This window comes from Siniperca chuatsi, linkage group LG13 (assembly GCF_020085105.1).
Source record: "Siniperca chuatsi isolate FFG_IHB_CAS linkage group LG13, ASM2008510v1, whole genome shotgun sequence".
In the NCBI taxonomy this organism is placed as follows: domain Eukaryota; kingdom Metazoa; phylum Chordata; class Actinopteri; order Centrarchiformes; family Sinipercidae; genus Siniperca; species Siniperca chuatsi.
Window position 1 is genome coordinate 23132590 of NC_058054.1, and position 24368 is coordinate 23156957.

Genomic DNA, 24368 nt, shown 5'->3' on the forward strand with positions numbered 1-24368 from the left:
CTAGCCAGTCTCCAGATCTCAACCCCATAGAAAATCTTTGGAGGGAGTTGAAAGTCCGTGTTGCCCAGCGAGAGCCCGAAAACATCACTGCTGAGATCTGCATGGAGGAATGGGCCAAAATACCAGCAACAGTGTGTGAAAACCTTCTGAAGACTTACAGAAAATGTTTGCGCTCTGTCATTGCCAACAGAGGGTGTATAACAAAGTACTGAGATGAACTTTTGTTATTGCCCAAATACTTATTTTCCACCATGATTTGCAAATAAATTCTTTAAAAATCAGACAATGACTTTCTGGATTCTTTCCCCCCCCCATACTTTTTTGCCCCACTGTATATCCTGTAGTTTGGGCACAGGCAGCAGTGGTGGAATGTAATCAAATACATTTACTCAAGCACTGTACTCAATACAATTTCAATATACTTGTGCTTTATTTCCTTTTCATGTCTACTTTAGGGAAATACCTTTTACTCCACTACATTCATCTGACAGCTATAGTTTACATACAAAACATGTGACCATCCTATAAAATGATACACTGTTTTAAATTCAACCAACAGTGTGTAAAATGGTTATATTAGCGCCACCTCGGCCAGTTGCAACATTAAAATGCTGCTTTCATAATGAAGTTTTATATTATATTCTGCTGATAATTGCGTGCTTTTACAAATCCACTTTGAATGCACACTGCTGAAAGCGTAAAGCAAACTGTAAACATAGTAGCGATGACACTTGTTACTGACCTCTACTGGTTGGGCCACAAAGTGCATCACATGTGGATTTCTACAGTAGCAGACCAGAAAGGGGAAAGTTTGTCTAATAAGCTTTTTAATGTTTTCAAGGTATAAAATATAAACAGCTGTTTGATACAATGGGAAAGATGTAAGAGACTGGCAGGGATCAAAGAAAAAAATATTGCAGTACTTAATGGTTCATGTAAAAAAAGTAACTCAATGGCCATGTGGCTGCTCTGTAACACATACACCCAGTGCATCCAGAGCAGTGTGCGTGTTTCACTTACTGTTAAAACTATAACAATGGGCAACATATTAACATCAATTATTACTCTGTATGAACACATAATCATGTTATAAATACATCATTTACCAACAATACTAAATTGAAAAAAGCATATATCAGCTAAAAAATGACAGGACGTTACTACAATAATATTAACTTGTTACTATGAGAACAGGATTCAGAGCAAAATTACATTCACACTCACGTTGAGCTACATGATGTCTCGATATGCCCCACCGCAAAACCATCCAGCATGCTTCACATGCAGAGGTTACAGTGCTAAAAACACCATGAATTGTCTATTTACTTTCAGTCCTTTTATGCACATACACACACACACACACTGTCAGTTAACAGATTTACATATATTTTCCACCACTCTGTTGAACTCCTCTGGTTGATCAGCATACACGTGGTGAGAGGCTTCATTTATAAGCTGCAGAGTGGAATACACAAGATGACATAAAGCAATTATACACTACCACATGAAGTTTCTCTACTGAAGAAAAAAACAAATATGAATTGAATTAAAATGACACTAAATTAAAGTGGAACTGCACATTTTAGACTCATATTTGAATAATATCTCCCTCATACCTCTGCTCTGCATCTCTACTCACCAGCACTTTGGTGTGGGCCTGCTCCCTAATCTGGACTACTCTGTCCCCAGACGAGCTGTCCACCCAGGATCGTGCTCCATACAGCATGGTGAGGGGCATGGAGGGGGGCAGCAGGTGAATCCGCTGCAGCATGGGCCTCTTGGCCCAGCCCAGTGACTCTGACATGGCCCGGAAACCCACCTCACCACTGGGAGGAGAAAAGGAAATGGAAAAGGTGGTAGGAGATGGGTCAGCTTTTTGCAGGCATTCTGTAATTAAAAATGTGATTAAGTGACGCGTGTGTCGGCTTGCCTCGGGGTTTGTGCGTTACAGTGGTAGATGTACTGTGTCATAGTGTCATCATCAAACAGATCTTCAAATTTCGTTTTGAAATCAGGACGAAATCTGTTCACCAAGCCCGGACCTGAATCAATGACATGCTGTAAGATGAGATGAAAGATTATTATGTGTCACAGCACACTATTAGATAAACAGTAACATATCTTACCCCATGGGCCTGCTGCTCTAATGACAGCCAGAGGGTTGAAGAGGGAAACCACTGCTGCAATAGCTTTCACCCAGCGTGGAGGGGGCGGCCTCTTCGCCACCTCTGTCCCCTGACCTTGACCCTCTTGGGTCTGTGTCTGGGGTCGCTCAGGGAAACCCCAGGGGTCTACCAGGATAAGATGTGACACTCTGCAAGAGGAGAGCAGAATACATTATAATATCCTATCAACTGGCATTTATTTGTCTTCAGCTTGTGCACAGCATAAGGTGGTGTGAATTACTGTCTTTTCGGATTCTGCCACTAGGAGGTGCCAAAGTTTGGACTTTTCTAATTTTCCACACAGCGGCTGTAGTCGCAATTTCTCATTTTACATACAGTATTTTAATATCTGACATTTTCACACCCATATCCTCCTATGTGCATTTTTGTATGTTTTAGTATAAATACAGGTTTAAAGCAGCATTAACAGATTTTTTTGGCCACTTGGCAGAGGAAAAAGCTGCAAACACAACAATGACATATTATCAGAAAAAATAAGCTCAACATTTACCATACAAACATAAGAGTGATATCCAACTCTCAGCAAGAAAGCGAATAAGCTGATTTCCCAAAATAGCAAACGATTCCTCAAAGAGCATGACATTTTTATTGTGTTGCTAGTACAATAAACAAGATCATAAAATGTTTTCTACAATTGGCAAAACATCCACAGCATGAATTAATGAGGATTTACATGCAGGCTGTGGAAAATGATTAGTGCCAAAAGTGATCATAACTGACTGGCATGGATTTTAATTTGCCATATTCATTCCAAAAAAACTGAAATGAATATACAATGGATTTCTTAAATGTATTAAAATTATTTTGGCAGGTACAATTGTTGAAGCAAATGAAACAATAGTGTGACACTATATTTGATTATTTCTGTTAAGTCAACACATTTTTTTTCCCGACCAAAATTCTGTTCTTAATAAAGACATAATATTCAACAAGGCATATTGAATGTACACTGTTCAAATACAATCTCTGCCTTCACTGATCTCTTTTCATAGAATCTGACTTACTGAAGTCCTGAATCCTCAAACAAAATGCTAACTCACTGCAGTCTGCAAGTATTCTGTTCTGTAGCTGTCCCTGATTATTGGTGACAGGGCTCTACGCTAACTTTTTTCCCCAAGGAGTACATGTGCTCCCAAATGAAATTTTTTTTTTTTTAAACAATTTTATTTATTACATACTATTTATACTGCGTGTGTGTGAGCTCCCTCTCCTTGTGTACAATTATGATGTGAAAACCAGTGGTGGATTATGGAAGTGGATGACCCTAGTATCTAGACACTAGGCATGGGCCTTAGAATATTGATAAAGCGTTATAAAACATTTGACACTTTGAAAACAGCTTTTCAAACACTGACACAGCTTTTTAAAACCCTACAGTGATTGGCGCATTGTGGCTTGTGGAATGTGGGACTTGTAGTTTTCGAACCAGGAACGGATACACGATACACCAGCACCACCCACACAACCCACGTCACACTTTATGTAAACAAGATTACTGAACAATTTTTATAATAACTTAGTAAAACAGATGTAAAATAGAACAAGACTATCCTCAACTCGATTGAATAACTAGTAGAAATTAGTGTATTAGTATAATATAACATTAAATAAAAAGTATAATGTTAATATTATAGTATAATGTAAAAACATAACCTGACCTGCAATTTTCTGATGTTAAACTCTGACAAAACTGAAGTTTTTTTTGCCCTGGCCTCCAGCACCACTGTAATGAACCTCGGAGTTATCTTTGATCAGGATTTATCCTTTAACTTCCACATGAAAGAAACTGCACCCTTTCACCTACGTAACATTGCAAAAGTCACATCCTGTTTCAAAATTATGCCAAAAAACTAGTCCATGCATTTGTTACTTGTAGGCTGGACTATTGCAATTCCTTATTATCAGGCTGCCCGAATAAGTCCCTTAAGACTCTCCAGTTGATCCAGAATGCTGCGGCACGTGTACTGACAAGAACTAAGAAAAGAGATCATATTTCTCCAATATTAGCTTCTCTGCACTGGCTCCCTGTAAAATCTAGAATAGAATTTAAAATCCTTCTCCTCACCTACAAAGCTCTTAATGGTCAGGCACCATCGTATCTTAAAGAGCTCATAATACCTTATTACCCAACTAGAACACTGCGCTCCCAGGATGCAGGGTTACTTGTGGTTCCTAGAGTCTCCAAAAGTAGACTGGGAGCCAGAGCCTTCAGTTATCAAGCTCCTCTCCTGTGGAATCAGGTCCCAGTTTGGGTTTGGGAGGCAGATATCATCTCCACATTTAAGAGTAGGCTGAAGACTTTCCTCTTTGATAAAGCTTATAGTTAGGGCTGGCTTGGGTGAGCCCTGAACCATCCCTTAGTTATGCTGCTATAGGCCTAGACTGCCGGGAGACTTCCCATGATGCACTAAGCTCCTCTCTCCTCCTCTCCCTCTCCATCTGAGATGGTACTAACTCAACATCTTCTCTCCCATAGTTCTGTGCTTTCTCGTCTCTCTCCTCTCTCCTTCTGTCGCTTTCAGCAGGTATTTCTGCCTCCAGAGCTGCAGAGACTGGATCTGTGGTTGTGGGCCGCCTGCTGCCGCCGTGTTCCTGCTCGACAGCCGCTACTACAGTTGTTGTTATTAGTCTTATTACTATTATTATCATTATTATTCCTATAACTCTTATTATTATTACTTTATTAATATTGCCACTACCATTACATTATTATTATTTTAAAATTCTAGGTGGGATTCTCTCTCTCTCTCTATTCAACTTTCAATTCAGCGGGCTTTAATGGCATGGGAAACAAACAGATGTTAACATTGCCAAAGCAAGTGTGAATTCACTGTTCCTCAGGTTGTGGCAGGTTGATATATATTGGGCAGCAAGATATGCCCTGTCTCCTTCACCTAGGAGTAATTTTAATTTTGAGAGGTCATTTAACACTTCGAAATCTGAGATTACAGAGTTGAACTTGTTAAAGTAAACGTTCCATATTTCATTGAATGTTGTACACTGTAGAAGGAAGTGCATCTCTCTCTCTCTCAACCTCACCTGTCGAACAGTGACCACATATTCTGTTTTCTTTTGTGTCTTCCTTTTTCAAATGCCAGATGTGGTCACTGAGCCTTTACTTGGTTAGGATCTGTCTCTGCTTTCTATCTCTGACAGTAGAGAGATATTCTATATACTATATATATATTCTCTATCTCTCTCTCTCTCTCTCTCTCTCTCTCTCTCTCTCTCTCTCTCAACCCAGTTTCGGAGGGTGGCCTCCCACCCTGAGTCTGGTTCAGCCCGAGGTTTCTGCCTCTTAAAGGCAGCTTTTTTCCTTGCCACTGTCGCCAAGTGCTTGCTCATGGTGGGATTTGTTAGTATTATTACCTAGAAGGGTACTGGATGGCGTAGGAGGCAGCCAGGTAGCCCCCCAGACTGTGTCCCAGCAGAATCATGTTCTCCAGGCCTACAGACTGTCTCCACTGCTCAATAGAGTTGACAAACTGCTCCTCTGCCTTGGCAGCATCGGAGGGGAAGGGAGGCCTGGAGCTCCTGCCAAAGCCCAGGAGGTCAAAGGCGTAAACAGGCCGTGACCGACTCAGTGTCTCTAGGTTCCTGATCCACAGGCCTACCCCTCCTCCAAAGCCGTGGACCATCACCAGGGGAGTCTTTGGGGCTAGAGGAAACAGAGGGTAATAGAAAAGACATGGAGTCTGTCATGAGTCTTATAATGCATACAGCACTGTGGGATTATAACTGTTCCCTCCCAATAAACAAACACAGACTGAGAGGAGGTCGGCACCTTGTTCTGGAGGTTTGTGCACCACCTTGTTGGCGAGGGTCAGAGTCCATATTCGATCCTGGTTTGGTAGAGTCACAAACCTAGCCCATAAGTCATTCTGAATACCTGGTGTGACCAGACAAAGAGGAGTAATGATCAGTATACCCTGAGTGAGGTTCTGTGTTAATTTTATAGCTAGTGACGTAACAGTTGCCAAATAAGTGTCATATTACACACTTACAGAAGCTCAGCGTGGGGAGATATTTTATAAAGGGTTAGCGGCTTTTATGTATCATTACAAAAGCTTAGCTACATTTATATCAGTTCTTTATATAATCTGCCAGTATAAGTCAAATCATTCTTACAAGCAAGAATCTTGGACTCTGTAGTCTTCAAAAGAGACATGGAGGTTGGACGCCAGGAAGGCCACCAGCTCCAGACTGAACTTGACCTAACATGAGAGAAACAAAAACAAAGACATGAAAGGAATGAAGAGATAGTACAGAAAATATTCCGTGCATGCTGAATGTACAATAGTAATGCTTGCGGCGCGAGTCCAAGGTTAAAGTCAGTGTAATCATTATTTGCATGGAGCATGAGCGCTACACACCCAGGAGTGTCACATTTCACCGCCATCATGCTGTCACTCACAGTCAGTGCCAAGACCCACAGCAGTGATGTAGTGGTTAATATTCATCATGATACCTCTGACCACGAGTAATCGTCATTTTAATTTCAGGCAATTTACTGTGTGAAGCATACAATAAATATACAAAATAAGCTATTCCCAACCTTTGTATTTTCAGGATAGAAACTAGAAAAGGTGGTTAAGATGAGCTGAGGTGGGTTTACCCCCACTTCCTCTCTGGCTGGAGGTAGAAATAGGCCAATCTCACATTTCTACCTCCACCATCGATACACCAGGTACACCAACAGGCCCTCTACCTGTTCTGCAATCAACAGGCAATTTAAATTTACTGAGTCATCCAGACAACTGGCTCACCATGGAGTGTCACTCACAGCTGCTCTTCTCTCCAGTGAATGACAATTAAAAAGACCTGTTGTCAGGAGTGGCAGAACAAGACAAGCTTGTTTAATCACTAGTATGCACGGCATGCCACTGCTGTGGGGTCCTGTTTACTTGTAAGAACCCATGATCTTTACTTTATGATCAATTTACACTGAATTTCCTACAACCCCCCCCATTCCTGTCACATAACGCTTACTGGTAATTGCCTCTAAGTTGTATTAGTTTAGGTGGCTACATTTCTAAAATGTCAGAAAACTGGTTTTCGTTTCCTAAGAGCAATGTCACATGGATATAACACACCAAATAAGTATGACAACATGTAGGCTATATTTGACATCCAAACAGGCTGACGCTAGGTGTGATTTAGGTACAATGACACAGCACTACAGTCAAGTATTGTATTACACAAACCTCAATAAATGTCTTAGAGAGGGAGAGCGACACATTCAGTTTTTAAAAGTTAGCTAGCATGTGATGTAAGAAGACTAGCAGCATGCCGAATGAGTTTGTATTCGGCTATTTACTTATATAACGTTAAGTTACTTAACTTACTCTGTCTCACACTCGGTCTGCATCGGAGCTGTAGTTGCAGCAGGATCCATTGGTTGACATATTCCGGTGACTATCCAGTTAAATCAAGTTATGAGGTTGACAACACGCTCCTCTGTATCTGCTTTGAAATTACACTACTGTAGGCTATTTCTAATGTTTTGTAACGCGGACATTCCTAGATCAGCTGATCGACCACAAAGATGGTATATTACGAAGATACATCAACGGAACGCTGAAAGCGTCGCTCGTTACTTTTCTTCTTCCATCTAATACAAAGTCTGAAGGGGCGTGCGCAGTCATGAAAAGCGATTATTTGCGTGAATTTGACAACCCGGCACTACAGTGTTTATTAGCCACAAACAGCCCAATGGGCAGGCCAGTGCAAGCATTACTTTTTGGTGTACTGTCGTTGCTATACACAACGTTTCTGCGTGTGTTCCGGATTTTTAATTGGTGGAATTCAAAACTGGAAGAAAACTTCACATTTGTGGGACAAATTAGGTACTGGGGCCTTTCGGGTCCCAAGAAAATTGGTGAGAATCGAGAATGTAGTCGACACAGCCTCATCTCGAAATGCTGGCAGAGTAAATCATCTTTCTTTATTTTACACCTCTCTGTTGCACGGTGGGCGGCGCCAATGATCTTTTTTTTTTTTTTTTTTTACCAACACGGTGGCTCTTTGCTCTTCTTTCCGTGCGACTCGGAAGATATTCTTTGTAACGCCAAGGCCGCTTCCGGTTAATGAGGACACGTCACTCATTCGATTGAGGAAGAGGAGCTGTGCAAAAGTCGTTTATTTGCCCCATTTTGTACAAATTAGACGGCAAAATCATGTCGAATTCGGTCATATCGGTTATTTCTCGGTTTCTAGAGGAGTACACCACCACGACTCCCAACAAGCTGAAAGTGGTGGATGCATATTTGCTGTACATTTTGTTGACAGGAGCGCTGCAGTTTCTCTACTGTCTGCTCGTTGGCACCTTCCCCTTCAATAGCTTTCTGTCGGGCTTCATCTCGTGTGTGGGCGCTTTCATTCTCGCAGGTAAATACTTATTCGGTTAAATGTTGTTATGTCTTGCCAGTGAATTAAACAATGCTTCAGTCAGTTCGCGGGTGTCAGTCAGTCACTGGACTTGCGTCCCATTAGTGAACTGTGTGCGCCGACACAAGTTAGCTAACCAAGCTAAAACCCCATGGCTTGAGTTGTAATTCTATAAAAATAGCACGAATAAACGTACTTTCTGGGTATGGAAATGTTCACACACTCGCCACTACAATGAAAGTACTCTCGCATCAGTTTTATCTAGTTGTGCCTAATAACCTGGGTGTACCTTAGTACTTAATTATTCCCATAGTGGAGGACAGTGAAAACCCTGCTACACAGAGCTCATATTAACAAAACTAGATGACTTGTGAACTTCTCCATAAACAATAAAACGGGTGAGATTTAGCAATTGGGTTGATATGATGTTCATTGCGTTGAACTGCATAATCGATCAATTCGATTAAGTGTTTGCCTATAAAATGTCAGAAAATAATGAAAAATAGCCCATTAGATTTCCCCAGAACCCAAGATGACCCAGCAGCTCAAACCCCAAAGATATTCAGTTTGCAGTGATAGAAAAGAGAGAAATATAGCAACTCCTCCCATTGGCGAAGCTGGCACCACAGAATGTTTGGCACATGTCACCATTATCTTTCATTTGATAGTTGATTATCAAAATAGTTGGTGATTAATTTTTCCTCTCATTGACTAATCAATTATTCGACTAATTGTTTCAGCCCAACTGCACGGTAATATCAAGTTATGTCAAATTTAAAGTTCAAGAAATATTTCTTAAAATGTTTTTAAAACAGTTTTTTTTTTTTTAAGTAGTTATGCAGTTACAGTGTGTATTGCAACATTGTTATACAGTCTAATTGTGACTCCACTGAAGGAGAAGTTTTAATGTTGAACTTCAGCATAGCTCTAGGGAGAATGAATTGGACATCATTACAGACACCACCACAAGTCTTATTCCTCTTGTTTCCAGGTTTTGTCAGGTTCAAACATGCAGATGCACTATAATTCTTAATTTCAGAGCAACTTCTCTGTAAAAATGTAACCATAGGAACAATAGCAGAGCTTTAGTTTCAGTTCAAAAACCTAACTTTGTCTGTGCTGAAGTTGAAAAATTGATAAGCCATCCTCTTTGTGATGTTTTATGTGCTAAACTAACAATAATAAAAAAAATTAATTGATAATAGAAATATTTGTTAGTAACAGTCACAGTGCATTTAAGTGTTATGTATGGGTCTAATGTGTGCTGAAACTAATACTGAATCCTCCATGTCTTTTGCTTTTTTCTTAGTGTGTCTTCGTATCCAGATCAACCCACAGAACAAAGGAGAGTTCCTGTCTATCTCCCCAGAGAGAGCCTTCGCTGACTTTCTGTTCGCTCACACCGTCCTCCATCTGGTCGTGATGAACTTCATTGGTTGAAACAGACGTGCCTCTGACTCAGTGTCCCCCCTCTCAGAAGGTGTACATTTCACACATGCATTTCTCAATCCCATTGTCACAGTCTAGTTCAAATCACAGTGGCGATATTCACGCTTTAAAAAAAAAATAAAAAATTATTCATGTTTTAACACATCCACATGTCCACTCATCATATTATTATTATCTGTAGTTAGTTTTCCTTCCAGCTGTATTTCCTTATGCTGCTCAAAGTATGACGTTTCTGCAGCTGTTGGTTAGGACTACCTCCTTGTTTGAGTGATTTGTCCCATATCACAACTAGCACTTTCTGGAGCCTTGACAGAGCCCACTAATCAATTAGGCCTGAACATTCTTCGTTACTGACAGCCTAGGGTATATTCATTTAAAAAAAAAAAAAAAAAAAAAAAAAAGATGAACGCCAAATAGTTTAAAGAATGAAATAATGTAGATTTTTTTTATGTGTCTTTTGAATATGAGGAAATTTCTCTTGAAGGAGATGTGCGATATCTGTCTCTCAGTGGACATTAAATGGGACACTTTATGAACTTAAAGAATGTTTAAGTGGGCTTTTATACAGGTATATGCTTTACTGTATTGGTTTATGTTTGTAGAACAAGAAATATACCCTTGTCCTTTGGGTGCTCTCAGTCACATTAACCATTCTTGCTAGTTCATCACTTCATTCTCAGTGGAACAGCTCCAGATAGCGCATTTTGATAAGGTAGCCTTCAGTCTCACTTCTCTGGGGAGATCAACATGATACTACATATTGCTTTTGCTTTACTAGAAAACAGTGTTATTGAATTTTTGACTTGCAGGCAGGTGGAAAGGCCATACTGCATTCTCTTGTTTCCCTGTTGCTTTTAAATAACTATTCCCATAACCTGAATGTCACTAACCCAAACACCTCTTCTTTTTTTTTCATAGATCACGACAAGAGAAGTTCTCAGAACTCCCCTTTTAAGACATGATGCCACATCTGCTTTTGTGCCACTGATTTGGAGAGTACCATCCCACCATCAACACTGAATTAGTTGCATCTTGTCACAACCATTTTCTTACAGATAATGGTTGATTACGGTCATTCTTTTTTTTTTAATTTGTAAAGCATTCCCTTTTTGCATCGAGAAGAAGAAATAAAAACAACTGAAATGGTGATCTTGTGAATAATGAAGCAGTTCTTGAATTATTGTTTTCAATAATACACTGTTTAAGGCAAGGGAGATAAAGAATGGTGGTTGTTAGATTACTGGTATGTGAAGACCCATAAAAGATGTATCTAAATCATTTGAATGCATTATATTCTCTAAATGAGTCTGAACAGGTATAATTAAAAAGAAACGTTTGTACAAAAAATATGGTCTTATTTATCGTATTTCAATATACAAAATTATTTTAAATTAGAAGTACATTATGTGAAACAATACCACAACCTGTCTGATGGTTGCACACCTCTAATAGTCCTATTACAGCTTCAAATATAGGACTTTTTACACCAGGGTTTGGGTGAGCTGCATGCTACATCTGTAGTTGGCTGCAGAGAAATAAATAGCTGTTTAAAGGATGACAGGACCAAAAATAACACATATTGCCAGGAAAGGGCTCCATCCCTCAAATAACTTGTTTTGAACCCCACAGATTGCATCATTTTTGTTCAAGTTGAAGAAGTGAGACTGCAGTATATTCTTCAGCCAATGAGACAGAGTGTGGAGCTTCAAATTGAGCAGCAGGCCCACTGCCTATCATGCTAAGACAGGGGGAAAGCAAGAACATTACACCCCAGAGCCATGAAAGGGTTTGCTTTCATTACTTGTTCTGGAATAACTGATAGAGTCAAACACATTCCAGCTCAATTGCTTTAAACTGCGCAGAGCCGTGGGGTGTGAATGTGTGGGCCAGTTTGAACTGGGTATGAAACTGCATACAGAGAGGAAAAATGGACTGAATCACGTTGGCACCCAGGTTTCTCCTGCAAAGGTCAGATCTATATCTCTTGGTTTAATAGCAGACAAAGGGTCAGTCTATCTACATACCTCTACATATTAAATGGTTGACATTAGCACCCGTTAAATGTGTCGTCCTGGATATAAGGTACAATAGATAAAGGTAATTGGAAGCCACTTACTGTCGGTGTTGGAAGAATTCAGATCCTTTACTCAAGCAAAAGTAGCAATACCACTCTGTAAAATACTATTACAAGTAAAAGTCTTGCATTTAAAACAAAACTAAGATAGTAAAAGTACATAAATATTAACAGCAACATGTACTTTATATTTAAAAGTAAAAGTAATGTCAGTTATATTGTTACTAGTAACTAATAGTATATTATACTATTGTACAATTCAGTGGTGAAAAGTAAGTACATTTACCCAAGTACTGTACTTATGTACAATTTATGTACAATAAAGTACTTGTACTGTATGCTACTTTATACTTCCACTCCACTACATCTCAGTGGGAAATATTGCACATTTTACTCCACTGCATTTAATGCATTATAAATCATAATTTATTTGTTGATTATATTTTGTATTATGGGAAATTTACAAGCTACCCAGCAGTTTAAAGTAACCAGCTGCAACATGAAAATGATGAACACATTAATGCATCAGTTATTATAATCAATATTATTATCTAATATTATATATTATTCTGAAATTGGCCATTCTGCGTAATGAGTAGCCTTGGTGTACAAAGGAATCAGATCGCAATGCACATGTCTTCCTGAAAGTAGACTATTATTTATTTTAAGGGAGCAATTTATACTGTAGACTTGTTGACTGTCTTTCTGAATTAATTGCTCCTTCTTGCACTGGAAGCAAAACAATCTCATTAACTAGTCTCCATTTAGAGCAATGCCCTATTGGGCAAAGTATTGGTATTACATTCAAACCACTAAGCAGTGTATATTAGAGCCCCAATAATGAAAACAAACATTAGGAGGCATCATGGCACCATTTTGCTCAAGTCATTCATATGCAATGTTTTTTACCCTTACAAACATGAAGACATTTCAGAGTCAGAGCTTTCAATAAAGTGCAGGGAATGATGGCAGAGAAAGTGATAGAAGACCTTTTTCCACTGACATTTTAATCAGTTTACATGCTCTGCGAGACAGAAGGAAAGTTGTGACTATCTAATTAACCTTGCTTAGTTTGATGCAGTAATTCACCAGAATAAAATCCACTTCAAGTCGCTTGCAACAGATATGTGAACCAGTCTTTCACAAAGCTGAAAGGAATGTCAGGAAATTGGGATATGTCATGGAACTTGACTGGCTGGAAATAATTAGTTTTGTGAAAGTTAAGTTTCATTTCTCATATCTGCCTGAACTTTTCACAGGAATGAGGTCAGTTTCACTTCGGAGTTCTGCCTACATTTTTCCAGGAAGTGAATGACCATGAAAGGCTTTGTAGCCGAAGCAAAAAGCACAGGACTTTACGGACATCCTTGACACCCGTGACACCCTTCACAGAGCAAATTGAAAGACTTGAAATAATTGTTTGTTAATTCAGTGGCTGAGGGGGCTGTGTGTAGAAGCTTAATCCAACAAATGAAGACTGGACCAAATCCAAAGTTTTCAGGCTTCAAAATCAAATCATTTCATTGTAGCCTGCCAAATGAAATCTTTGCATTCATGGAGGGTAGGCACTCAGCATTTGGTTGCCTGGGAAAATAAGTTATTATAAAGAGGAAATATTAAAAGCAGGAGATATAAGAGTAAAGATGACATGTTTAAACGTACAGGTCAAAACCTTTGTTAAAAGGAAATAAGCTTATTCGCTTTCTTGCTCAGAGATAGATGAGAAGATTGATGCCACTCTTAAACTTGAGAGTGGTACCAATCTTCTCATCTAGCTCTCGGTAAAAAAGCGAATAAGCTTATTTCCCATACTGTTGAACTGTTCCCCTAAGGTCCTTATTTCTTGAATATCAGGGAGTGTCTGAGAATGTAACTGTAAATAATCTGGGGATGTCGAAGAATACAGAAGACATTAGCAAATGGGTCACTTTACAGAAATACAAAATTTTTTTTGATTTACAATTTGCATTAGGTGGTAGTAAATTCAACTACACTCGTTTGTTTGCTCCCCCCCTTTTAAAAGATTAAATGAGCTGAGACATATTTACAGACATGTTTACAAAAAGCCATACACGAAGCATGGTATTTTACATCAGATGTTTGCTAAAAGTATTCCTTTTAGAAAATCAAATCTAACTGGCACCTACATGGTTAACATCTGGAACATCTGGATCCAGCATATGGTCACATGACCAAGGGAAACTGACATTGCGGAACCTGGAGTCTGTGTTTACACAAGCGAGAGAATTCACTTGGTGAACCTGAAACTGACGGAGAAACATGCACCTCTTCATACTCGCCCTCAGCCTGTTACCATGGATCCCAGGTAATATCTGTGACTATTGAGGTCATATGCTTACAAAAATGATACAATAAGCCTTTGCAGCTGCTTTTTTCAGCAGATAATTGATTAAAAAAAAATAGTTCATGAGATGATTAATGTCTATAATGCAGCCCCTTCACTTTATTATTGTGCTTTTGGTAATACTGGTGCAAAATGTAAGATGTTTCTCATGCTTTACTTCTCTTTACTATTTCTTTACTTTTCTGTGTTAATCATTTGTTGAAGACAGACCAGAATGGTTGTTAAAGTTGCCATTTTCTGTGGGAGCCAGAGAAGGCTTTTGTGTGTGTGTGTTTTTTTTTAAATCTTCCAAGCTTCTGTGCTGTTTGCCCCTTGGCAAGAGTATGTTGTTGATGTTTATTTTGTCAAGTCTCCAAGTCTCCTGTTATAGTTGTCCCCAAATCTCTATTATAGAGAGATAATCCAATTTTGAAATAAGAAGTATGAAGAGGGAAGTTAAAGTAGGAAATGTGTTTTGTTACAAAGGAAACTGAAACCATAAATGTGTATCGCCCAAGGCCCCTTTTCCCATTCCTCAATCGTAGAAGTGTCCACTGTGAGTAACTGTTCTGTTCTTACTGCAGCATGGTGACTGAAAGTTTAAGTTCAAGTTACATTCAATCATCTTCACTTTCCATTAGCCTTCCTCTGCGGGGTAACCACTGGGAAAGAGCTTGCAGTCATGGAGGGTCAAAACCTCACTGTCCCGTGTCTATATGAGCCTCAATATGCCAGCTATGTAAAATACTGGTGTCGGGGGAGTATGAGGGAGTTCTGCTCCAGCTTAGCTCGAACAGATAACCCCCGTTCGGCCAATCCAGCTAAGGACAAAGTGAGCATTTTTGACGACCCGGTCCAGCTGGTGTTCTCTGTGACCATGAACAACCTGAAGGAGGAGGACTCTGGGTGGTACATGTGCGGCGTGGAGATAGGCGGCATATGGAGCGCTGATGTTGTCGCTTTCACAAACATCAAGGTCATTCATGGTGAGTAGTGAAGTGACTTTGAACTGATAAACCTTTATTGACCCCCGAAGAAAAAAAAATTTCATGCATGTCAAAGGCAATCTCTGAGCGTAAGTCGATTCCTTTCCTGCAGGTATGTCAGTGGTGAACAGCCAACTGAGTGGGGAAGAAGGGAGTAGTGTCACAGTCGAATGCATCTACAGTGAGAGATACAGGTATTTGATTGTTCCATTCATCGTATTACAGTTGTGTCAGTTTTATTTACCATCAGACCAGGTAGAATTCTGACATTTACTCTGACAGTTAAGCATCAGTAAACCTGAGAAACATTATTTGTTTGAGATTTTCAATTCAAGCCAAACTCTGATGGACAGTCTGCCTTCGCTGACTCCCCTGTGACTGCTTGCCAACAGACAAAGTGAGAAGAAGTGGTGTCGGAGTGGAGACTGGAGCTCCTGTCTGCTGACGAGTTCTGAAGGGAGCTACGAGGACACGTCAGTGGCCATCAGCGATGACAGAACTAGGACTTTCACTATAACCTTAAAGAAGCTGGAGATGAAAGATACCGGCTGGTACTGGTGTTCTGCAGGACAGCAGCAGATAGCTGTGCATGTGCTGGTCACACCCCGACCCACGACTAGTAGGTTGACAAAGACCCCTTAAAATAAAAAAGTATATCAAAAATGATCCTTTCTTTACAGTTTCTTGCATTGAATGGGAAGTGAGCCATTCTTATTTGAGTCATTGTTTATTATTCATTAGTTTATTTTTTGGCACTTGGGGGCAGTGGAACAAGCAAACACAACATTGACATGTTATCACCTTATCGAGCTGAAATGCCAAAAGTTTTAGCAACTAAATGCTAACATCAGCATACTAACCTGCTCACAATGACAATGCTGACATGCTGATTTTCAGAAGGTATAATGTTTACCGTGGTCACCATCTTAACATAGCCTATTAGCATGCTAATATTTGCTATTTGGCGCTTAACACAAGGTACAGTTGAGGCTGAAGGGAATGTCAATAGTTTTTCAGGTATTTGGTCCTAAACCAAATTATTGGACAAATTTGACAAATTTAAAGTCAGCGGATCCCCAAGTGATTGCAATTCACTCTCTGGGGAACATAAATGTCTGTACAAAATTTCATGACAATCCATCCAATAGTAGTTGGATAGCGCCGTACTAGCTGCTGCTAGCATGACTAAAAAGTGCCCCTTTAAAAATACATGTTTTATCATCCTAAACCAAGTTTTAGCGTTGTTGTTTAGATGGTGGTCATTGAAACTCCCAGATGTTATTGAAAAGTATTTAAACCAGGCATTGTAGGTATGAAAAGAGGCACAATTCTGCATCTACGTGGCCTTTTGAAATGAGAAGTAACCAAGTGCAGCTTTAAAGATCAATATGTATTTGTGACAGATGACAGGGGCTCTTTGGTTTCCAGCTGTACAAGGTATCGATTATTCCGAGTCACTTATCAAGACTATTGATGAACTCTGCTGGTGCTGCTACAAACACTCTTTTGCTTATAATAGTGCATCATTTTTCAGCCCTGTTTATAATATCTTTATCTGCAGCAGCAGTTTCTGTGACATCCCCACTTACACCAAGTCAGTCTGTCGCAAACCTGCCTCCACCCAAACCCAACACCAAGGAGTCCTGGAACAGTCACAGGTAAGAGTGAACCTCGTCAATATGTTGCTTTCCACCGAAATGTACTTATTAAAATTCTAAGTGCCAGTCCTTTACCACACCTTCCATGTTTGATGTGATGCCTTTCACACTATTAATTATTATGGATGCTTCACTATACCGTCATGATGGAGTTCACTCAAGTTCATCCCATTCTTGCCCAAGAATATCTATCTGTCATCATCTCTCCCGTAGTTCTGTGCTTTCTCGTCTCTCTCCTCTCTCCTTCTGTCTCTTTCAGCAGGTATCTCTGCCTCTGGAGCTGCAGAGACTGGATCTGTGGTTGTGGGCCGCCTGCTGCCCCCGTGTTCCTGCTCGACAACTGCTACTACAGTTGTTGTTATTGGCTCTGTTACTGATGCTGACATTATTTTTCCTATAGCTGTCATTCCTATTATTATTTATTTATTAATATTAACACTACAATTACAATTCTACTATTTTAAAAAATAATAATTCTAGGGTGTACTTGCATTGTGCCTCCCTCTCCCCCACCCCCCCTCCCCCAAACCCCTCTCTCTCTCTCTCTCTCTCGCTCTCTCTCTCAAAACCTAACACGGCAGCGGCGGATGGCCGCCCACCATTGAGTCTGGTTCTGTCCAAGGTTTCTGCCTGTTAAAGGAAGTTTTTCCTTGCCACTGTCGCCAAATGCTTGCTCATGGTGGGATTTGTTGTGCAATGAGATAACTTCTGTTATGAATTGGCGCAGTATAAGCCTGAGCTGCTCTTGAAGCTGGACTATCATTTTAGACCACTGTGTGTTTGTGTCTGTGTTGTAGTCATATCTTGGAGCTGTTGATGGTGTGTGCTTCTTTAATTCTCCTTGTGGGCTTGGCCATATTGGCGAGAAAGTTGTGGAAACTGCACAGTAAGGAAACTTCTCATTTCTTTGAATATTACATTTTAATCTGGGCAGAATCATGCCACTAACCTCCTCCATAGGTCTATGAAATATTTTACATGCATTAAATATATTTGGGTAAGATGTTTGCATTACTATTTGTGGCTTAAAGATCCTCAATATCCATTTCTAGAGCATGATCCTCCTGAGATGAAAGCAAGGCTCAATGTAAGCTCCCATTAAAATATCTGTCACTTTTCTATTACACACTATTTAAAAATAAACACCATTATCAAGCATGTGCTTTGGCGATTATCATAATAATTTTTCTTGCTGTCTCCCACAGAACTACTCAGCAGATGTAGGTGACCTGCAAAACACTGCTGTCGTTTTCATTAACAAGGATTCCCAGGACATACATATGTACAGAGCTTAGTCAGTGCAGTGTTTATTGTTACTCTGATGTTACTCTCTAATTTGTTTTGTTAGTTTACTGCACACAGCACATGCTTTATTTCTAATGTCTTTAGTATATTACATACCACCACATTTAAAGACATGTATGACATTTTCTGCTTGCTGGTATACAGTGACAGCTGGAGATATTACAAGAGTATACTTGTCATGTAAGACCAATTTACGGAAATATAATCATGTGGTCTTCTATGGAATTTGGCCAACGTCAGCACTGTAATGACCACTAAGGACATTGAGGTGATGTCTTCTACATTTTTTGTAGGAATCTGGGGATTTTAGCAACCTGGCAGAGTTTACATTCTACAATTAAAAACTGACACATGGGATTTTTTAGGCTGATTGCAGTATTTTTAGACTGAGTATATGTTGATTTCTATTTTCAAAACGAATAGATTTTTATTTTCAAAAATAAATATGAATAATAATATACAAATTTGATTGATTATTTCTCCACTAGATTTTAGAGACAATGTTTGTTATTGTTATTTGGATTAAACCTGAAATAACTACAAAATATTAAAACATTTTAGAGACTTTTGGTCTCTTTGGTGGTGTTGGGTGGGGGGGGGGGACATCGACTTATCACCTCAGTGTATCTAAAATCCTGGCTACGGCCCTGCTCAGAAGTCCACATACATACACTATGAAACATATACTAACTACCCCTGGTTTATAGATAACATTGGGCTCTGTTAAAGATGGACACTGACAAGATGGTGGGAATTGCTGTCAGCTTCAAATTGCCGTTTGTTGCTTCTAACTGCAGAAATAAGTCCAGTGTGAATGAATAATAAGCGCAAAGTGGTAAATCTTGTCTGCATGGAAAGCCCATGGGACTGACAGAAGTACATTTTCAGTTTTCGTTGCTATTTTAGTAGAACTACACTGCAGTGCTTTTTTATAAGAAAGATGGCTAATTAACACATTTAGACATGAATACAGTCTGTTTGACTGAAAACTTGTGGAATATGAACATTGTTATGAGACATACTTATTTTAAGAAAAAGTGAGCAAATGAAGACAGAAACCATTAGAAGTACACAAATTAAGTCGAACGAGAACAGCTCTTTCATGCTTGAACTGTGTGTTCTTATACTGAACCTCAAACGACGTGTTAGAATTGTAAATTGAATGTGCTAATGAGACAGCAGCTGTGGAGCCAACTACAGCTTGGAACTCTTAGTAATAACTTTGTCTTACCTTCACGAAAGGAACACCTTTTGTTGTTTGTGATACAGAAAAATATAATTTCAAAGATTCCTTTTTGGTGTCCTGTAATGCTTTTTTTGTGGCTGTGAATTATTGTCTTTCATGAGCATTGTATTTACATTTTATGATTTTAGTGTAATATTTCTCTTTATAATAGCCACATTACATGATATTTATGAAAAAAAAACATTAGGTTACTTTAGGACACACGCCTCAAACAACAACACATGGCTGTAGTGCTGTTAGCGGACTTTGAGCTCAGTGAGGCAACAGAACAGCTTTTATTTGATGTTGGGTTTGAATCACAAGAAACTGAATTGTTTTAACCCTCCATTGTGACCACAGTAAATGACTGTTCTGCATTCAGTTGATTGTTGATGAAGTCGGAATAAAAGTATAATTTTTTCTAACAAAAAATATTATGATTGTGAATTAATCATTTTACAAATTTTGACGGGTCCAGAATGAATGTTTTGTTTATCTCTGTGTGACGTTTGGTTCCTGCTTCTAACAAGGCTTGTGAGCCAATAGTATAACGATGTTGGTAACGCGTGGTGTAGTTGCCAGTTAGTTAGTTGGAAAAAACGGACACTGACGTTAGCACTGACGTCCAAACAACAATAACCCATAAAATTACAGTTCTGCATATTTAAACAAAATAAACTACCGACAGTCATAGTCCTTAAAACCTTAACTAATGTGTTGTCACCAGTTAGATTGTCAAAATTAGAAAAATAACAATCCCTGAGGAGCTACGTTAGCATTAGTGACGGTTGCGTGTAGTTACCTAACATCATAGTTCCCTTAAACAATGTAATGTTATAACAAAGATGCGTATCAGAGGTGATTTAGCAGTGGGCCAGGGTCCGACATAACCGATGGCCCAGGGCCAGTACAAGTTTACGAACAGAGTGGACGTGGGATCCCAATATATTAATATATTATGTGTGTCATGTCGAAGGTAAATTACAGTTCAGAACTACTGTAAATCTGCTCATTATACTGTTTAGACCCAAAACGTGACTGTTATTGAGGGTGTCATCTCATACAGCAGTCTAACGTTAGCCCGATTATGAGACCCTTCGCTGAGGTACTTGTGGCTGCTATGAGATTTGTTTTCAGCAAGAAAACTCTTCGACTAATGTTAGGTCAACACTAACGTTACGCTAACACTAACGCTAGCTAACGTCAACTTTTAATGTAGCTGTCTGTCTAATGTCGAGCGCTGTGGGTGTTGATAGCATCCCTACAGCGAATTGTACTGTAATCTTTGATTAGATTAAAATGTAAATATTTACCTAATGTCTTACAGTGTAAGGATGATTGACAGCTCATTTTACGGTGTTGCTATATGGGGCCCCTATAATTATTAAATGATGGGAAAAAAGGGTTACCTAAAGCTAGCTAGCCATATCCTAAGATTACCATAGATAACTTTACATAAAACACCACCGCACAAAGTATCATAAATATATAGCTAATGTATAGCTATATATTGTATATATGTTGCAAAATGAATTCAGTACTCTATCACGAAGGATTCAGAACTTGATTTGACTGAGTCTCAGTCTCACTCCACTTAACCATGAAATATGCAAGTTGTGGAAGGAACTGGAGTGGAAGGGGGAGGGGGAGTGCGTCATCTAGTGGCTGGATGTTATCAATAGCACCTTCAAAGGTTAAATTAGAAAAGCTGGGTAAAAAGCTTCTTTAAGGTACCACCACGTCATTAGTCATGCTATGTGAATAGGGATTTTTCTTTCATTTCATCCCTTTATAATGAAACTTTGTATGCAATAACTTTTATGGCTCTAATTACTGTTTACAGTGTCCACTTGGAGAAAATTTCATTTAAAATGCCATGGCAGTTGTGAATCTTTTACTCTTTCATCCACATTTAATACTTGGTCATGTACAGGGGGATTTGTCGTTTTTTAAATGAAATTAAATATTTGTGGGCCTGTGGGGTAAAAATCTTTTTAAGTTCTCTTTAAGTAAGTTAAGTTTTTATCAGTAGCACCACCAGTACCATGGTGCTACTGTATATCTGCAGTATCACTGAGGTTTTTAAACATATTACAAAGAATTTTTGCAATATTTTATAAATTGAACTATTGTGTTATATTGTATTCTATTCCATTCTATTCTATTATGTTCTACTATATTCTTTCTGTTCTACTCTATTCTATTTATTGTATTCTGTTCTATTTTACTCACTCTAGTCTGGTTGAGTTTCACCGCTGTCTTCATGTTACAAGGACCCAGTCATTAATCTAAATGCGTTTCAAGCGGAATCAGTTCTGCCACTAGATGGAGGTCAACCCTGTTTGAAATATGTTTTTTCCATTATGCATTGCTCGTGTGTGTGTGTGTGTGTGTGTCTATTCATGCACAGAAAAATGTTCCTTTTTTCCTGACCACCATAGATGTTCTGTAGAAAAAAGGGAAGAAAAGCAGGAGGCTGTTGTCAACAGAGATCTATACAGAAAAATACAGGATTTAAACATCTTAACATGCCTGCATTTGTGTGTGTGTATGTGTGTGTGTGTGTGTGTGTTTTCTCTCCATTCAATATAAAAATAGTCTTGATGATGTCTACATGCATTAGAAATTACATTTCTGTAACCGTTCCCTTGAGTCTTGCCATTTGAGGGCATCAGCAATCAATACATTTGTACTCACCTTGTGCGCAGCTGCTGCAGATAATAAGGCATCATCGGGAAACATGGAGGGCCAAGACGAAGGATAAGCGACTCTTCTATGGTCTGTGACAACTGGTGTGAAGGCCAGGCTTTGCACAAGCATGCATAGCCCCCATTAAATGTAGTACTATTCTTGTTCACCCAAACCCAAGTGGACAGGAGAATTAGGATGCCTCTTAATTAGGATAAAAATAACTGATAGTATACTGCTGGAAGGTGGTGGCTGTCCATAAACCACTGTAAAACCTTAGTAGTAGTGCAGTACTCTTCACAGGTGTTGTATTGTTTGTCATTGTTAATCGACTTAAATACTCATTCATACGCATATATTTTTAGCATATTGTAAAGCATGATTTCATAATTGTATACTGTGTCTTGATTCAGTTACTCTATCACAGGTCCACAAAAAGCTGCGTGGCGAAGGAGGCAGTGTTTCTATAGTAACGGTAGATTAAAAACAAAACAAAAACAAAATGAAATGGTACCTAGTTGACAGATCCTGTTCATCCACAAGATCCACTGTGACTTACCAGAGTGCCTCTCAACCGCTGAGAGAGCATGACGAGGCTGGACGTAGAGGGCACAGGCTGGTCCTGCTCCGGTGCTGCAGATCTGAACGCCCCTCTGTACATTACTGTTAAAGGTAGCTACATCTCCACACCATCACTACACACCAAACCTACTGTAGAAATACTTCCTGTACTTAAGCAGTTATCTTTTTATTTTGACTTCTGTGAACATGTTGTCACAATAGGATTGGAAACAACAGCTAACAAAATGAATTAATTAATTTTTGTAAATTTCTATTTCAACCAGTTGTTTATGTGGATGCTCCTAGTGAGGACAAACATGTGTTATAGTTTTGTTTACTTGATTTGTTCAAGGATGCAAGGTACAGCCTTTTATTCTGTAAAAAATAGTGCAATATCCAATGTAGTTTTGTTAGAGCTAAGAGCAAACAGGGGAGCACCTTGAGACAGAGATGGTCTGCTTCATGAAGGACAATAAGACCATATACAGTACACTGCCAACATGGTGGTGTACATCATAAGCTATTTCCTGTCTGAAAAAGAAAATGTTCATCTTCAATATGCTACAGAAGAATGATAAAATAAAACCAATGTGGGAGTGGAACATGGTTATTGTAAAGGGCAAAATCTGTGGATTCTAGTGTGATTGTGTAGTTTTATTATTAGTTTGAATTAAAATTTAATAAACAAACACGAGAGTTCTTTCTTTTTTTTTTAGCACACATTGGTGAGACAGTTCTAGAGAGATTAGCAGTCAAAGATTGAAAGATTGGACCTAAGATTGATGCCTGAAGAACACCACAGTGCGCCTTGCAAATGTTAACATGTCATCAGAGCATAATATGTACTATTACAGACGCAATGAATGAGAGGTAATCCACCATCGTCTGCTAAAATATCAATACGATTCTCTTCGCAGCACAGTGGATGCCATGAGATTAGAGTGCCATTTTATTTCAAATGCTGCATCCTGCATTTACGAACAAGGACATTTTAATGTCAGTCTGATTTGAGATATTTCATTGTTGTGCTGCAGACTGACGCAGTAAGAAGAAAAGTCATGTTTGGGTAAAGGGTAACGCTTTCTGTAAAGCCTGTCACAAGTAAAAATAAGTATCAATCCAAATGTCATACATGTCACTATAATGATTTATTATAATGTCATTATAACTATTATAATGTCGAGCATGAAGTTCATTCTTGACCTTGACAGTAGATAATAAATAAATAAATCTTGTCATCTCCATGACAACTGAGCAAACTCACTGATGAAGGCAGTGGGATGAGGTTGAAGGCTCTGGAACAAGCTAGCAAGAGGTCCTTGAGTTAAGAGGTTTTTTTTTTTTTCTTTATCTCTTATGGCCTCTTACGGTGTAAAGTAAAACAATAGCAAGTATTCCAGTTAGCTCTGACCACAAGAGCTAGTGCCACGAAAGGCACTTTGTTTATATTCATTAACTTACTTTAACCAAGAATGTTATCTGAGAACACATTTTCTCTACAATAA

At 39.0% G+C, this 24368-nt stretch overlaps 3 protein-coding genes and 1 long non-coding RNA gene across 6 annotated transcripts; 3 read left to right on the forward strand and 1 right to left on the reverse strand.

Annotated features, from left to right (window-relative positions):
• Window positions 1–809: 809 nt before the first annotated feature.
• Window positions 810–8100, reverse strand: abhd4 (abhydrolase domain containing 4, N-acyl phospholipase B). 2 transcript variants are annotated; one of them, XM_044219440.1, is made up of 9 exons: window positions 7532–8100; window positions 6953–7007; window positions 6315–6400; window positions 5971–6075; window positions 5556–5844; window positions 2127–2314; window positions 1931–2042; window positions 1640–1826; window positions 810–1455 (listed from the first exon to the last, which is right to left on the reverse strand). In XM_044219440.1, the coding sequence occupies exons 3-9, from the start codon at window positions 6352–6354 to the stop codon at window positions 1366–1368; spliced, it is 1011 nt and encodes a 336-aa protein (XP_044075375.1). In that variant the 5' UTR covers window positions 6355–6400; window positions 6953–7007; window positions 7532–8100; the 3' UTR covers window positions 810–1365. The 2 variants fall into 2 exon arrangements, with proteins under 2 accessions (XP_044075375.1, XP_044075374.1); XM_044219439.1 differs by lacking the exon at window positions 6953–7007.
• Window positions 8101–8240: 140 nt separating this feature from the next.
• dad1 (defender against cell death 1) lies at window positions 8241–11171 on the forward strand. Its single transcript, XM_044219442.1, has 3 exons — window positions 8241–8573; window positions 9883–10053; window positions 10941–11171. Exons 1-2 carry the CDS (start codon window positions 8363–8365, stop codon window positions 10011–10013), a joined length of 342 nt encoding a protein of 113 aa, XP_044075377.1. The 5' UTR covers window positions 8241–8362; the 3' UTR covers window positions 10014–10053; window positions 10941–11171.
• Window positions 11172–14265: 3094 nt separating this feature from the next.
• Window positions 14266–20046, forward strand: pigr (polymeric immunoglobulin receptor). 2 transcript variants are annotated; one of them, XM_044220095.1, is made up of 8 exons: window positions 14266–14422; window positions 15082–15426; window positions 15539–15620; window positions 15819–16045; window positions 16988–17084; window positions 17882–17970; window positions 18137–18171; window positions 18290–20046. In XM_044220095.1, exons 1-8 carry the CDS (start codon window positions 14377–14379, stop codon window positions 18377–18379), a joined length of 1011 nt encoding a protein of 336 aa, XP_044076030.1. In that variant the 5' UTR covers window positions 14266–14376; the 3' UTR covers window positions 18380–20046. The 2 variants fall into 2 exon arrangements, with proteins under 2 accessions (XP_044076030.1, XP_044076031.1); XM_044220096.1 differs by having other exon boundaries at window positions 14274–14422; window positions 16991–17084.
• Window positions 20047–21781: 1735 nt separating this feature from the next.
• Window positions 21782–23500, forward strand: LOC122886737. Its single transcript, XR_006380417.1, has 3 exons — window positions 21782–21945; window positions 22323–22392; window positions 22846–23500. It is a non-coding gene; the product is annotated as an uncharacterized LOC122886737 (long non-coding RNA).
• The last annotated feature ends 868 nt before the right edge of the window (window positions 23501–24368 follow it).

What these genes read in the sequence shown, in the direction of transcription:
- abhd4 (XM_044219439.1), bottom strand. Translation starts at nt 7,581, where the DNA reads ATGGATCCTGCTGCAACTACAGCTCCGATGCAGACCGAGTGTGAGACA. An exon ending in TAGAGCAGCAGGCCCATGGG is followed by an intron (nt 2,043 to 2,126) that starts GTAAGATATGTT and finishes TCATTGATTCAG; the next exon opens with GTCCGGGCTTGGTGAACAGA. An exon ending in TGTAACGCACAAACCCCGAG is followed by an intron (nt 1,827 to 1,930) that starts GCAAGCCGACAC and finishes TTCTCCTCCCAG; the next exon opens with TGGTGAGGTGGGTTTCCGGG.
- dad1 (XM_044219442.1), top strand. Translation starts at nt 8,363, where the DNA reads ATGTCGAATTCGGTCATATCGGTTATTTCTCGGTTTCTAGAGGAGTAC. An exon ending in GGGCGCTTTCATTCTCGCAG is followed by an intron (nt 8,574 to 9,882) that starts GTAAATACTTAT and finishes CTTTTTTCTTAG; the next exon opens with TGTGTCTTCGTATCCAGATC.
- pigr (XM_044220095.1), top strand. Translation starts at nt 14,377, where the DNA reads ATGCACCTCTTCATACTCGCCCTCAGCCTGTTACCATGGATCCCAG. An exon ending in CCTGTTACCATGGATCCCAG is followed by an intron (nt 14,423 to 15,081) that starts GTAATATCTGTG and finishes ACTTTCCATTAG; the next exon opens with CCTTCCTCTGCGGGGTAACC. An exon ending in AAACATCAAGGTCATTCATG is followed by an intron (nt 15,427 to 15,538) that starts GTGAGTAGTGAA and finishes CCTTTCCTGCAG; the next exon opens with GTATGTCAGTGGTGAACAGC.